We start from the raw sequence: 17,386 nt of genomic DNA on the forward strand, positions 1-17,386 counted from the left end.
TTTTTTTTAATTATCTTTGAAAAGTTTTTTCAGTCTTAATTTAATTAAGAATCATTGAGCTTAGTTTTATTTTCAAAGTTATTGAAAACATTTTTTTTTAATTTTTAAAAACTATTTAGGCAATTTTGGGAACATTATGTATTGAATACATTTTTGTGATGTTTGAAATTTTGTTATTTTGATTTCAATAATTTTATTTGTTATTTTGATTTCAAATTTTTTTATACTTTCATAAAAATACATTTAATTTATAAATTCATATATAAAAAAACTTTTATTTTACCAATTAAAAATTTAAAAAAAACTTACTTTTATAATTTCATAAACATTTCTTATTAAATTTTAAATAAAAAATAAAAAAATACTTCTTTATTTTGTTATTATTGTTGCAAATAAAGGCTAATTGTGCTATTTTTATCTTTTTATAATTTTGTTAATCTTTATCGTATACTTTTAAATAATATCCTTTTCGTATATGTTATTTCAATAAACTGCTTCAGAATATAAATACTGAGGAACAATAAAAGTGAAGGAACTAATTTACCTTGTCACCGCTTATGGTAGCGGTGCGTCGGAAGTAAGGAAGTACGCTAGCTGACTATAACCTAATTTTTTACTATCAACTTAATTCTAACTTAACGTCACTATGAAGATTATTTCCACATCTTGCAATACTGCATATTGCCGAATTCGGCTCGGGGGTATGTAGGAGTCCACATATTCTCAAACAAAACTTGTAACTCAACTTACTGATTCTGCAGTCCGTCTACGCCATTTATGTATGTAAATGCTGTTTCTCTCGTCTTTCCAGGAAAAGTTGAAGAGCGCCATATTGGAAAAAAGTATGAAACGTTTGGACATGGAAATGAAACGGACGGATTCGTTGTTATACCAGATGATCCCCAAAAGCGTGGCCGACCGACTTCGAAATGGAGAAGACTCCTTGGACACGTGCGAAGTAAGTATCATTCTAATTACTGTGCTAGCTGTATTTTACTGAATGCAATTTTTTCATATTAATTTTTAAATAATTGAGAAAAAATATATATAAAAATTGAAGTGCAAATCTTTTTACCTTTATCAGTTTATTATACATCTCTACTTGTATAGAAAAGGCAATTCGTGTGTGAGTGCGTGTGTTTGTGTGTGTGAGTGCGTGTGTTTTGTGTTTTTTGTGTGCGTGTTTGTGTGCGTAAGCGTGTGTGAGTACATGTGTTTGTGTGTGAGTGTGTGTGTGAGTACATGTGTGTTTCTGTGTTTTTATGTGAGTGTGTGTGTGAGCATAAAAAATTTGAAGTGCAAATCTTTTTACCTTTATCAGTTTATTATACATCTCTACTTGTATAGAAAAGGCAATTCGTGTGTGAGTGCGTGTGTTTGTGTGTGTGAGTGCGTGTGTTTTTGTGTTTGTTTGTGTGCGTGTTTGTGTGCGTAACCGTGTGTGAGTACATGTGTTTGTGTGTGTGTGAGTGCGTGTGTTTTTATGTTTGTTTGTGTGCGTGTCTGTGTGTGAGTGTGTGTGTGAGTACATGTGTGTTTCTGTGTTTTTATGTGAGTGTGTGTGTGAGCGCGTGTGTTTGTGTGTGTGAGTGCGTGTGTTTTTGTGTTTGTTTGTGTGCGTGTTTGTGTGCGTAATCGTGTGTGAGTACATGTGTTTGTGTGTGTGAGTGTGTGTGTGAGTACATGTGTGTTTCTGTGTTTTTATGTGAGTGAATGTGCGAGTACGTGTGTTTTTATGTGAGTGTGTGTGGGAGTGCGTGTCTTTGTGTGTGAGTGCGTGTGTTGATGTGTATATGTTTATGTGTGTGTTTGTATATATGTGTGTGTGCGTGTGGATATGTGTGCGTGAGAGAAAGAGAAAGAGTTCCTATTTACTCGAAAACGGCTGAGCTGATTTTTATAATATTTCACAAAAATGTATTTTATATTTCTGGGAGTGTTCTTAAATAGGTTTTATATCGAGATACGTTCGATAAGTATCGAAAATCGATAATCGAAAAAATCCGATAAAGGCAGGAGCAATCCGATTTTGACTAAAGTTTACACCCTTATACAGCCTAACAACATAATGCATTTGAGAAGTTTTATCAACGCACAATTAGAAGTGTATAAAGGAGTGGTAGGTTCTTTGATAAGATAAGGGCGCGTTCGAAATGAACGTTTCTGTTTAGAGCACAATCGAACCATGATACTTGATATTTGCATCTCAAACTTTAATTGGATATCCTTACATCATCAACGCTCTGATCCCCATCTGGCATCAATTGTGATGGAGTGCTCTCGTCTGGGTGACGCGCCGTGTTTTGACAAGCTTCTGGGTTTGACCTTTACTCCTGATCTGAAATGGAACACGTACATCAAGTCTGTTGCCAAGGTCGCTTGAAAGATGGTGGGATCCTTCTACCGCTCCAGAAGATATCTCACTACTGATGCAATTCTCTATCTATATAAAAGCCAAGTACGTCCAAGGATGGAATACTGTTGCCATATCTGGGCAGGAGCTGCTAAAAACAGCCTATCCTGCCTTGACAGAGTACAAAATAGACTTCGTGGCTTAGTGGGGAATGCCCTTTTCTCTTCCCTGCAACCTCTCTCCCACAGAAGAGACGTTGCGAGCCTATCCTTGTTTTATCGTTATTTCCATGGCAGGTGCTCGTCTGAACTCCAATCTCTGGTCCCCCCTCGCCAATCTTTCACGAAAAACACCCGTCTAGCTGAATCCACTGTGAAAAATTTCCCCCACTCTATATCTGTGCCTAAATCAAAACGCGGATTCCATGAACAAAGCTTCTTTCTTAGAACTGCAGGCCTGTGGAACTCTGTTCCGTCTGCCTGCTTCCCACCGGACTACAACTTGGATGTCTTCAAGTCCAATGTTAACAAATTCCTAATGGAGCGCCCCCTTAAGTAAACACTTTATCAAATCTCCATACTAACGTAATGTACTTGCAATAACCCTTATCCCTGAGTGGCTTCCGGGCCTTGATAAGTGGTGATCACTGTGTAAAAAAAAAAAACTTTAATTAAAGCCATTATATAAAAATAATTTAATAAAAATCAACAGTAGAGTCTCTCCAGTGCAATATATTGTAGACTACGTCACTGTGGCCTTTCTTCCGGCGCACTATGGTTGGTCCTCGACGAGAACCGGCAATCAATCGATTTGATTGAAAAAATGAACGATTTCACCGATTGCAATGACAATAAAAGTATTGCAATACTGGGCAACGTCGGGTCTCCCTGCTAGTATATGTATTGATCTATTGTTGCAATATTTTTATGTATAATGGGGGGGGGTATGATCCCTGTAAGTAACGAGATTCTATTCATAAATTAATCAAAGGAATTGATGAATCAAATTAATTCACTTTCTGTTATCAACCAATCAGAAACCAGAATTGCTCCATAAAAAGTGAATCCTCTAACATTCTAGCACATAATTTTTTTGTGTTTTGTGTCAACACAAGAAAGATCTGTTGCTCTTTGCTTACAAAATGACAAAGTCCAGAACAGCTACTCACTAAAAATTCTTCATTTCCATAACTTGTATAGAATAGCTACCCATCGGAAACTCTTCTGAAATTAAACATGGCTTCCAATGCAAGATCTATAATTTTTTCGATAAATATTAACAATGTTTTGATACTTAAAGGCACTAGTGTCTCATGTGTATGCAATCATCGGTGCAGGATATGATAATTACTGCTGGCAGCTAGACTCGAACCTAGTCAATCTGTGACCTTGCAATCGAGTGCTCTTCCCTTCAACCACAAGGAATTAACCCTTACATGAAGATATATTTTAAAGTTATGTAAGCGATTGTGACATAACGTTAACCAGCGATAAGAAGATTCGAACAAACAGGGAATTTGTGAATGACGCGCGCAGCCAATTCGCGGCTTTATTCTCAGTTCACAAATAGGGTTCAACTTTCATTTTACTTTAAAAGGTTTATGAGAAGATTCGAACAAACAGGGAATTTGTGAATGACGCGCGCAGCCAATTCGCGGCTTTATTCTCAGTTCACAAATAGGGTTCAACTTTCATTTTACTTTAAAAGGTTTATGAGAAGATTCGAACAAACAGGGAATTTGTGAATGACGCGCGCAGCCAATTCGCGGCTTTATTCTCAGTTCACAAATAGGGTTCAACTTTCATTTTACTTTAAAAGGTTTATGAGAAGATTCGAACAAACAGGGAATTTGTGAATGACGCGCGCAGCCAATTCGCGGCTTTATTCTCAGTTCACAAATAGGGTTCAACTTTCATTTTACTTTAAAAGGTTTATGAGAAGATTCGAACAAACAGGGAATTTGTGAATGACGCGCGCAGCCAATTCGCGGCTTTATTCTCAGTTCACAAATAGGGTTCAACTTTCATTTTACTTTAAAAGGTTTATGAGAAGATTCGAACAAACAGGGAATTTGTGAATGACGCGCGCAGCCAATTCGCGGCTTTATTCTCAGTTCACAAATAGGGTTCAACTTTCATTTTACTTTAAAAGGTTTATGAGAAGATTCGAACAAACAGGGAATTTGTGAATGACGCGCGCAGCCAATTCGCGGCTTTATTCTCAGTTCACAAATAGGGTTCAACTTTCATTTTACTTTAAAAGGTTTATGAGAAGATTCGAACAAACAGGGAATTTGTGAATGACGCGCGCAGCCATTCGCGGCTTTATTCTCAGTTCACAAATAGGGTTCAACTTTCATTTTACTTTAAAAGGTTTATGAGAAGATTCGAACAAACAGGGAATTTGTGAATGACGCGCGCAGCCAATTCGCGGCTTTATTCTCAGTTCACAAATAGGGTTCAACTTTCATTTTACTTTAAAAGGTTTATGAGAAGATTCGAACAAACAGGGAATTTGTGAATGACGCGCGCAGCCAATTCGCGGCTTTATTCTCAGTTCACAAATAGGGTTCAACTTTCATTTTACTTTAAAAGGTTTATGAGAAGATTCGAACAAACAGGGAATTTGTGAATGACGCGCGCAGCCAATTCGCGGCTTTATTCTCAGTTCACAAATAGGGTTCAACTTTCATTTTACTTTAAAAGGTTTATGAGAAGATTCGAACAAACAGGGAATTTGTGAATGACGCGCGCAGCCAATTCGCGGCTTTATTCTCAGTTCACAAATAGGGTTCAACTTTCATTTTACTTTAAAAGGTTTATGAGAAGATTCGAACAAACAGGGAATTTGTGAATGACGCGCGCAGCCATTCGCGGCTTTATTCTCAGTTCACAAATAGGGTTCAACTTTCATTTTACTTTAAAAGGTTTATGAGAAGATTCGAACAAACAGGGAATTTGTGAATGACGCGCGCAGCCAATTCGCGGCTTTATTCTCAGTTCACAAATAGGGTTCAACTTTCATTTTACTTTAAAAGGTTTATGAGAAGATTCGAACAAACAGGGAATTTGTGAATGACGCGCGCAGCCAATTCGCGGCTTTATTCTCAGTTCACAAATAGGGTTCAACTTTCATTTTACTTTAAAAGGTTTATGAGAAGATTCGAACAAACAGGGAATTTGTGAATGACGCGCGCAGCCAATTCGCGGCTTTATTCTCAGTTCACAAATAGGGTTCAACTTTCATTTCACTTTAAAAGGTTTATAACTATATGTTCTCAATAATATATGTATACAATTTTTTACACAAATTTACTTAATAAAACTGGTCATGTCCATATACCAATTAAAACAAAGTTAGTATTAACTAACCCAGTTAATTAAACTTAACGATTATCAGTACTAATAATGGAGCATATATATTATAATTTCGCAATAACAATATATTGTTGCCTTTGTTATTGTGAAATTATTATATATATATATATATATATATATATATATATATATACCTTTGTTGTGGTTACGGAAAATCCCATTTAAATGGGATTTTCCGTAACCACAACAAAAAAGGTAGATGTTTATCGCATGCCTTTCTAGCTAGGGATTCCCCTTCCTTCCCTCACTTCAAAAAAAAAATACTCCATTGCCAAAAGTCTGCTTATTCATAAAGTCTGAAGAAATGCTGGTTTTTAAAATTTTCAAACGACATAATGCTTGAAATTGTCGAACTGGACATGGAAACAATAGTAACGTAAATTGAAATACACTTTTTGTTGCCACCAACACCTTTTTTTGAAGTCTTGCTCAATTATAAAATTTGATAATTTTGTAGCTTACTCTTTAAGTCAACCATTTTGGCTTAAAACTCATTGGTATATGAAAATTTACTGTATTTCACGAACTCAGTATAATTATATATAAGTCTATATATATATGATAATAATACATTCCACTTCAACGTTTTCAAATTTTCAAATTTATATCCTAGTGACATATGGCCGAGTAGTCCTAGACGTTGTATCAAAGTTTACAGTTACCCAAAGGTGCTGAGTTCAATCCTGAACGAAAGCAGTGAAAAGTAACATTCAAAACAGAGAATCAGCAACTATGTCCCAAAGCCTAGCTGGAGTCCGAACACGGTACCCCCGTAATAATAATAAAGGATTGTTCGAGACTTCTAACAAACGGTTCCCCAGTTCGATACAAAATACGCGATGAAGACCAGAGGGAAAAACGGCCGAAACGTGACTATAACAACTAAGATGAGGAAGTCAGTCAGACAATCTCAATAAATTTATATTGTCTGTAAATCCAGCTGTGGTAATATTTGAACAATTTTCCAAAAAGGTTGAAATACGACCTCCATTTTTATTTTTCTGTTTTAGAGAGCTCGCAACTTTCATAGTCTTTTCTTTTTTCTCTATAGCGTCGAATAGTTCAGGGTCGCCTGACGAAGTCTCATTGACTGAAACAGATGGCTGTTTGTAGTGACCAAATGTAACTATTTACCCTCGAACAAATAATAAAAAATATTTTGCTCTTGTTATCGAGCATTATCTAACAACCTCGTTGTATTCATTAGTCCCCACTTTTGAACATCCCAAACCTGAATTTATATATATATATATATATATATATATATATATATATATATATATATATATATATATATATAATCAAAATATGAGGTTAGAAAGAGCGACCACGTGCGTATTTATATTTTGTTAAATATACAAATATTCATTTATTTAAAGTTTCAAATTTTCGGCTTATAAAAAAGCCCTCATCAGGATTTTTTTTAAACAATACACTATTTTGTTTTCTTACGTGAAATGATGTCGTTTAGCAGAGTTTGTTTGTCGAAGGTGGTAATTGTGTATTGCCAGTACAGTGGTATATAAGACTAATAAAGTGCTGAATCGTCAGTTCTACAAGAGCTAATTATTATCTTATACTTGTTTTAATTATTATCTTATACTTGTTTTTTTTTTCTTCTTTTTTTCATAGATGTTTGACGGTGTGACGATTTTATTTAGTGACGTTGTCGGATTTACCAAGATCTGCAGCGTGATTACACCGATGCAAGTGGTCGGACTTCTGAACTCAATGTACACCCTTTTTGACAACGTCAGCGAGAGGCACAATGTCTACAAGGTGAGTAGATTCTACTTTGTTATTTGTCCTAAACGATGAAATTAATACCGACAAATTGTTGGTAAACTTAACCGTTACAGACCAACAAATTCAACGCTATTGCCGATATATTGATGATATTTTCTTCATGTGGCTACCTGGTCTTACCAACCTAAAGGACTTTCAAAAATACAGCAACAATTTTCATAAGACTATCAAATTTACCAGGGAACAAATATAATTCCATTCCATTCTTAGATGCTACCGTCATATCCTATAAAAAATAAAATATCTACGTTCCTCTTTACTCACCCCACTGATAATCATACCTCCCTCAATTTCTACAGCAACCAACCTTTAAACCTGAAAATATCTTATTTACCGTTCATGCATATGAATAAAGCGCATATGCTCGGATCCCGTAGACGACATACACTATATCACGAGGCTTACACAAGAATTCATTAATAACCAATACGCCATTAATTACATTATGTAGACTATAGAAGAGTATAAAATTGGTAGAGTACGTCTACCTCAATACAAAACCAAAAACACTAACAACCGCATTCCAATGGTGCACAAAATATCAACAAATCTTTAAAAAAAACTTTCAATAACCTACAAACTAATCCTACCATGAAGTCCATCTTTTATCTTCCGCCCATTAAGGCAATCAAGCAACCATCCAACCTTGCATCCATTCTCACACGTTCACGAAAACACACACAAACGCAGTAACACGGTAATTACAAATGTAATAAATGTCGATACCTTACCAGCACACATTTTTACACCACACCTCTGTTCAGCATATTCGAAACCAAAATTCAGCTCAAATTGCCGCATATGGCATGTGACAAATCCAATGTAATTTGTTATATATATTGCTTCGTCTATAATAATGAAGAATATATTGGCACCGTTTATAATCCGTTTTAAAAATCCTAACAAAACAATTCGACAAAAATCCCCTTCGTTCCTCTATCAGGCTGCTTCAATCTACCTGGACAGACACTGGACAACATTAGATGCCTCCTGATAGACTCTGATTTCAACTCAACAAAACTTTGCAAACAAAAGGAAATCTAATGGATCCTCCGGTTTTACACACAAAATAATTCCATCAAACGGAAATGGAATCATGACATCTTTTCCGGGGTGACAATTTTATCGTTCCAGTCTGTTGGTCACAATAAAGACCTCGGTCCTCTGAAACCATATGCTATTTGCACCATGTAACCCAGTACTACCTGCCTCATGGTCGAGTCACCAGCGACTAAACTGGTTCCCCACCAGACTTGTTTGGTGAGGAGGGCGGCTAGTCTTCCTGAAGGATTAAAAACAAGACCTTTCAAAAGGCGAATGAACCTTTTTTCAGGGTCAACGGCCAACTAGCACCGTGTATATTTGTGTGTATGTATATATGTGTTGGGGTGAAGAGGGCTCCCGTAAGCCGTGGTGAAGGCAACCTTTCTATGAGAAGCAAATCTCTGATTTAAAAAAAAAAAACATAATAATGATGTTAGCAGCCTATATAGCAATATCCCACACAACCTAGGAAAAGAAGCTATCTCATATTGGATTGACAAACATACACAGACTTTACATCCCAGATTCAATAAACAATTCGTGATTGATAGCATTGACATAATCCAGCTGTGGTAATATTTGAACAATTTTCCAAAAAGGTTGAAATACGACCTCCATTTTTATCTTTCTGCTTTAGAGAGCTCGCAACTTTCATAGTCTTTTCTTTTTTTTTCTATAGCGTCGAATAATAATAATGATAATGATGATAATAATAATAATAATAATAATAATAATAATAATAATAAAAAAAATGATAATGATAATAATAATAATAATAAATGAAAATAATAATGATAATAATAATAATGATAATGATAATAATAATAATAATGATAATGATAATAATAATAATGATAATGACAATAATAATGATGATAATAATGATAATGATAATAATAATATTATAATAATAATGATAATGATTAAAAGAAAAGTATTTTTGTTTATTTATTTTGTAGTGCTTTTTTTCTTCTTTTCTAGTTTCAAAAGTTTTTTCCTTTTAAATTTGTTTTACTTTCTTCTTTTTTTTCTTTTATATTCGGTCCTTGTTTCGTTTTTATTCTTTATGATTTTTATTCACTTTTTTAGTTGTTTTTTTTTATTATTATTCATTCTTGTTCAGTTGTTTTTATTCATTATTTCTTTTTTTTTTCGTCTTTTTTATTATTTTTCTTTAATTCGTTCTTTTCCTCTTCTTTCCTTGTTATTTCTTCCATTTTTGTTTCTTTCTGTTAACTTCGTTTCGATTTTTCTTATTACCGTTAATTGTTTGTTTTTTTTGTTGTTTTTTTTCATTTTTTTTTTCTTTTTAATTGTTCGTTCTGTCTTCGCTTTTCTTTCTTTATTTATTTCGGTCTTTCATTTGTTTTTTTTTTTGTTTTTTGTTTTTTTTTTGTTGTTTTTGTTTTTTTTGTTTTTTGCTGTTTTTTTTTTTTTTTTGCCTTTCCTTTCGTTATTTAATATTCTTTTATTTTCTTACGTTCATTCTTTGAATCTTTTCCATTGTCTTTTTCGTTCGTCGTTTTTTTTTTGTTGTTGTTTGTTTTTTGCTTTATGGTTTGTTCTTTTTTCTTTCTTTTATGCTTTTTTTATTTGTTCGTTATTTTTATTTTGTTTTTATTTTTTATTTTTCATTCCTTCTTCTCCCTTTCTTCTTCCCTTTCATTCATTTGCTTTTCATTTTTTATATTTGACTTTTTTTTTCGTTTCTTTTTTTCTTTCTTTTTATGGAATACTTTATTATTTTCTTTTCACACTTTTTTTCATTATTTTCGTCTGCTTTTTTTTTTCTTTCCTCCCTTTCATTTTTCTCCATTAATTCCAAACTTTTAACAATTTTTTTTCGAAAACTATTTTTCTGAACTTTATTATCATTCCGCATCTCACCTTCGTCGTTTCACCTTTTCATTTTCTCAACTTTTCATTTTCACCATTGCCCCACCCCTCACCCCTCTCCACTCATCTCACCTTTTCCTCTCTCTCTCTCTCATCTCTACTGTTTCTGCCATTCTATACCCCTATCCCCACCGCAACATTAGTTCGTTATTTTTGATTTATCATTTATTTTACTGGGATTCTTCAGAAACGTTCTGCTCTTTGATTCCAGCGAAAAACCGGAAAGTTAACTGAACCGTTTTCTCTTTTGCACTGATAACACATGCGCGTGCACGAACACACACACATACACACACACAGACACACACACAAACACACACACACACACATAAATATGAATATATATATTGTGTGAATTTAAGCAAACATTGTTAAAAAAATAACAGAATCATAGCTTAATTATATCTCACAAATGTACGCATGAACACGAACACACTCACAAACACACACACACACATATATATATATATATGAACATATATATACACACACATATATATACACACACACATATGTGTGTGTGTGTGTGTGTGTGTGTGTGTGTGTGTGTGTGTGTGTGTGTGTGTGTGTGTGTGTGTGTGTTTTAATAATCTCGTGTTGTAATATTGCTTCAAACGTATTCAACACGTATATTATTTTAAAATTCAAAGTTCAGTAAACGCTTCTAACACGTATAAAAAACAACTATCTTGATTTTCAAATCGATCGGCCAAGCGCAAAATTTCCGGCATTACAAAAACAACAGCGCAGTTAACATCACGTGGATTCTTCATTCAACTTTCTTCAACTTAACATCATCGCGAAGAAAAAGAGAAAAAACTATAAAAGACCGACGAGGGAGCTATACTCAAAAATATATTTCTTAAAAATAAACACTTGTGTATTTTAATAATTTCGCGTTGTAATTTCGCATCAAACGTACTCAGTACGTATTTTATTTTTAAATTCATATAAAACCTAGTTGTAATTATCTGAAGACATGGACAGTTTTTATTTATTTATTTATTATTATTATTATTATTATTATTATTATTATTATTATTATTATTATTGTTATATTCATCATTATTGTTATTATTGTAATTAATGTTATTATTATTATTATTGTTATTATTATTATTGTTGTTGTTATTGTCATTATTATTATTATTATTATTATTATTATTATTATTATTATTATTATTATTATTATTATGATGATGTCTATTGAAACAATTTGTAATGATTTGAGCAAAAAATCTCCGAGGTTGACAGAATAAAGACATATTTAGCTCTACTCATGTATTGAGCACGTTTTTCCCTGTTTTATATATATATATATATATATATATATATATATATATATATATATATATATATATATATATATATATATATATATATATATATATAATGATATTTTTAGAGATACAAAATTTAAATATTGCAATTAGGAAGGAAAGACTTTTATGATTCATGATTAAAAGTAAATTTGTATATATATAAATATATATATCTTCTCTCCAAAAAGGTGGGAATGAAGGGGGAACAGGAGAGGAAAGAAAAAGGAATGGGGAGCCAGCTGACCGGTTTCAAGTAAAAGAGTCCGTGCTAAAGTTTTGGAGAGAAAAGATATATATTTACTTTTAATCATGAATCATAAAAGTCTTCCCTTCCTAATTGCAACATATATATATGTATATATATATATATATATACAATATTTATTATGACACTATATATACATATTTCAAGGTCGTACCATTGGTTTCGATACACCGAAAACAGTAATAATATACTGTGGAAAATCGGTATAATCTCTTCGGCGACAAAGAAAAATCTGGAACTAATGTAAAATGAACGAACATAGAAGAAACGCTAGACGAGCGTTTAAGACTCAGAATTTCATATATTATTACTGTTTTCGGTGTATCGAAACCAATGGTACGACCTTGAAATATGTATATATAGTGTCATAATAAATATTGTATCTTCAGCTCTCACATCTACGATCGAGCACTTTATTGGATTTTTTTTCATCACCCCTGGACACGCTATATATATATATATATATATATATATATATATATATATATATATATATGTGTGTGTGTGTGTGTGTGTGTGTGTGTGTACCTTATTTGTTTTTAAATGAACAGTAATACGTTGCTGCACAGTCATGAGCATGATTCGACCGGCTAGTTATTAGTAACTAGTGACTTCTTCAGACGATACAGCTTATATGAAAGCAAAGATTGCACTGGAAATATCAGGTCTTCCTCGTCACAGGAGGTAAATATCAGGAGATCAGATAAATCTTTCTTTTTTTTAAGTACAATTGACTAAAATTCTTCCTTTATACGCTAAATAGTTGTTCTTATACGGTTACGCTACCTTGCTAAATCTTTTGTTTTTACATAGGTTGTACGTGTTATTAAATAGTTTTTCGACACATCGGCAAATGCCGATATGTTATTATTTCATCTTTTTTAAGTTAGATTAAATCTTGCTTTTTTTTTTAAGTACGATTGGCAAAAATTCTTTCTTTATACGCTAAATAAAAATATAAAAACCGATTAAGTGAAAAATCCAGCCGAGTTCCGGATTTTGCAGAAACCTTACATAGTGAACTATATGGACTCAGCTAATCATTTGAACATTTAATCATAAGCAGAAATTGACAGTTTATATACTTCAAAATCTCTTCATGGGTGATTTTGAAGCCTTTAAAATGCTTATTCCTGACTATCTGCTTAGTATGTGCGTATGTGTTTGCGTCAGTGTGTGCACATGTGTTTGTTGAGTGTGTGTGTGTGTGTGCATCGTATGTGTTTGCGTGTGTGCGTGTGTTTTTGCGTGTGTGCATGCGTGCGTGTGTTTTTTTTCGTGTTTGTGTTTTTCATGTGTGTGTTTTTGTGTGTGCGTGTTGTTTGTGTATGCGAGTGTACGTGTTTGTTTGTGGCCGCGTGTGTGTGTGCGCGCGCATCTGTGTGTGTGCGTATGTCTGTGCGATACAAATCAACCTAATACTTCCGTCAACCGAACTCAGCCACGGCAACGCGTGGCCGGGCATGTTCAGCTAGTTATTATATAATATACAAGCCTGTGTAGCCCGGCGTTGCCCGGGTGTTTGGAGGTGTCCGTTGAGCAAAAAAAAGGAAAGAAGTTGTAGTATGCAGACAGGCTCGAATATGTGACGTGAAGGCGGAAAAGAAAGTGGAGGTGTGTGTAAGGGTGTTGGTTGAGCAAAAATAAAAGGAAAATTGCGAGCTCAAAAAAAAAAGTGGTAGTAGGCAGACAGGCTCGAACCAGTACTGCAAAGGAGGAAATGAAAGTGAAAAAAAAACGGGTGCTTTAGCTGTTGCGCCCATCGCATAATTGGAAGCGACGTAGGCTTAAATTAAGGCTAGACAATCGAAAAGAGGCGATGACTTTCTAAAATAGCGGCGAAAAATCGACCCCTCCCTGTAGAAAAGTGCCCAGTTGAGGGTGAAGGAATTAATGTTTTCAGCCAATTTCGTAGATATTTGTCGTCCGACGTGTCGAGGTTTAAACGATACCGATCTCGTGAAAGTCCGTCGCCTCTGGTGAAAGTTTTAGGCGGATATACAAACATACATACATACATTTAAACAGACAGGTGAGATTTATATTATAGAAGATAATACGAACATGTATATATATATATATATATATATATATATATATATATATATATATATATGTGACCTTGTCTGTGTGTATGCGAAGCCCCTCTATCAAATTCCTCTCTGAATATTTGGTCCACAAACTTGAAACTTGATATATAAGGTATTTGGACCTCGGGAAAACTTTCAACTGTGTTTTTAGTCTGTAAAAAATAGTTGATACGCTGGTCAAATATGTAAAACAAAATTAACCTTGGCAGAGGTAAATCAACTAACTTCTGAGCATGCGTGTATATAATTTTTTAGCTTGAAGTCCCTTATTTTTTAGCCTTTTTTATCCACTTGGCGATAACTCACTGTGACAACAAAAGATGAAGTGCTAAATAACGTATAAGGCTGAATGTTTTGGGTCAAATTCCAGCTGATGGCAACAAAGTCATTTTTTTTTTACTTAAATTACTACTATATAAAGTGGGTACAATATAATAATCAATATAGAATTTGATTCATAATAATAAATACGACATCTGCATGAATTAAAATATATTTTACCGTATTTTACGATCGGGCAGCGTCGGGCGCCCTGACAGTATATATATATATATATATATATATATATATATATATATATATATATATATATATATACTAGCATTTCAGCCCGGCGTTGCCCGTATGTTTGGATGTGTCTGTTGAGCAAGAAAAAAAAAGAAAAAAAAAAGTTGTAGTAGGAAGGCAGGCTCGAACCCGTACCGCGAAGGAGGAAAAGAACGGGGAAAAAACCTGACATCTCTACTGTTTCGACCACCGCCAAACCGGAAGTGATATTTTTTTTTAAATTAAGGTTAGACAATTGAAAGGAGAGGATGACTTTCAAAAATATCGGTGAAAAAATCGCCCCCCCCCCCCGTAGAACAATTCCCAGTTGAAAGTGAAGATATTAATGTTTTTAGTCAAGTTTTCGATATTTGTTCGGATTGAAAGGTCGGACTTTAAAACTATACTGATCTTGGTAAAATCCGTCGCCTCTGTCGAAAGTTTTAGGCAGACATGCAAACATACATACATACATACATACATACATTTATACATTGGTAACTAAAAATTTTCGACCCAAACCGATTAAAAAGCTTGCCCTATCTCTGAATACCCTTTATGTAAAATTTCAAATGTTTAGACCAGAAATTGTGTGAGTAATTTCGTAGAGATTGCAGAGGTCAATTTTATTAACTTTGACTCCTATTATGACTCCTTAACATTTATTTTTTTGGGCTCAAATTAAGTTATTAAGTTAGATCCATGTCCAAGGAACCTATATCGAAAATTTCAAGTGTTTAGACCCAAAATTGTCGGAGGAGTTTGGTAGAGTTCTCACAGGTCAAATCGTTGAACTTTGATCCCTTAACAGACAAATTTCTGTCCGGAAACCGATCACATAGATTCTCCCAATTCTCAGTACCCGGTATATCAAATTTCGGGTCTGTAGACTAAAATTTGACAGAGTTATTGCGTAGGGAAATCTACACAGACACACAGACAGACACACAGACACGTTCACTTTTATAGATATATAGACTAGCATTTCAGCCCGGCGTTTCCGGGTGTTTGAAGGTGTATGCTGAAAAAAAAAGCGGACAATTTAAAAAAAAAAAATTTTAACTTTGACCCCTATTGTCACCCCTTAACATTTATTGTTTGGGGCTCAAATCAAGTTATTAAGTTAGATCCATGTGCAAGGAACCTGTATCTAAAATTTCAAGTGTTTAGCCCCCCCCCAAATTGTCAGAGGAGTTTGGTAGAGTTCTCAAAGGTCAAATCGTTGAACTTTGACCCTTACCAGTCATATTTCTGGTTGAAAACCGATCCCAAAGATTTTCCCAAATCTCAGTACCCTGTATATCAAATTTCTAGTCTGTAAACTTAAAATTGACAGAGTTATTGCGTAGGGAAATGTACACAGACAGAAAGACACGTTCACATTTATATATATATATATATATATATATATATATATATATATATATATATATATACTAGCTGTGTTAGTATATCTATAAAAGTGAACATGTGTGTGCGTCTTTCTGTCTCTGTGTCTGTGTACATTTCCCTACGCAATAACTCTGTCAATATATATATATATACTAACTTGATTGCTCCTAGTAATTTTAATTTTTGTGGCGTTGAATGAAATATAAATTTGAAAAAGGGTTTGTTTTTTTTATCTGCTTAGCTTTTCTATTAGTCGCTTAAAATTGAAGAGACTTGTTCGTTTGTCTGTTGGGTTAAGGGTTTAGAGTAACGTTTTCATTATTCTGTCATTCTTCAGGTTGAAATAGCATTTTTGTCGTCCTGTTATAACGTCTCCGTTCAGTCTTGTCAGACTATGAATACTCACTGAAAGTTGTCTGCGCATGAAATTATTGAGGCAAGAGTTACACAATTTCTAACCACACCGCTCTTGAGTCGGCACTGTTTTGATTCCAGTTGCAAGTTCATCACGACTGGAAATAATTTCGAGATAAGTGGAGAGCGCATACAGGGCATAGTGTTACCAAATGGTAACCCATTTTGCACTGGCCATGCTCATCATTGCTTAACCTCAGTGATCTTGCGAAAACTAGTGCGTCATCGTGATTGTGACATATGTGTCTGTCAGTTATACTTAGGTTATAAATAGCATTTTCGCTGAACTTTACAGCTTTTTACTTGGGCTGTCCCATTTCAATTTGTAGTACATTTTCGGTTGGTCTGTTAAGTTTTAGTTTTACAAAATGGTTTTCGTTTGTCTGTCACGTTTTAATTTGAAATAGCATTTTCGTTTCAGGTTGAAATAGTACGTTCAGGCTAACGTGTAAAACTGCATTTTTTTTTTTTTTTAATAGTATTTCGTTAGTCTGTCACATTTCAGCTCGAAATAAATATTTTACTCGTTTTTTTTTTAAACTAGCCTGGGTGTTTGAAGGTGTGTGTTGAGCAAAAAAAAAGTGATAGTAGGCAGGCATGTCCAAACCCGTACCGCGAAGGAGGAAAAGAACGCGAAAACAAAACGTGACGTCTTTACTGTTGCGTCCATCGCCAAACCTGAAGTGGGGAAGGTTTAAATTAAGACGAGGCAGTTGAAAAGAGGCGATGGCTTTTGAAAATATCGGCAAAAAAAGCGACCCCTCCTTGTAGAAAAGTGGCGAGTGGAGGGTGAAGGAATTCATTTTTTTAGCTAATTTTTTTATATTTGTCGTCCGAAGAGTCGTGCTTCAAAACGATACCGATCTCGTGCAACTCCGTCG

General features: G+C 34.1%; 1 protein-coding gene across 12 annotated transcripts in view; it reads left to right on the top strand.

The window, feature by feature from the left end:
- LOC145256500 (soluble guanylate cyclase 88E-like) overlaps nucleotides 1–17,386 on the top strand; it is a 957,444-nt gene that overhangs the window by 860,913 nt on the left and 79,145 nt on the right. For all 12 annotated transcript variants that reach the window (XM_080115458.1, XM_080115459.1, XM_080115465.1 and 9 more), the window contains 2 exons: nucleotides 812–958; nucleotides 7,363–7,509. In XM_080115458.1, coding sequence (XP_079971584.1) covers nucleotides 812–958; nucleotides 7,363–7,509 — 294 coding nt within the window. The remainder of the gene's footprint in view (nucleotides 1–811; nucleotides 959–7,362; nucleotides 7,510–17,386) is intronic.

This window comes from Euprymna scolopes, chromosome 32, assembly GCF_053919585.1.
Source record: "Euprymna scolopes isolate OS-2025 chromosome 32, ASM5391958v1, whole genome shotgun sequence".
In the NCBI taxonomy this organism is placed as follows: Eukaryota; Metazoa; Mollusca; class Cephalopoda; order Sepiida; family Sepiolidae; genus Euprymna; species Euprymna scolopes.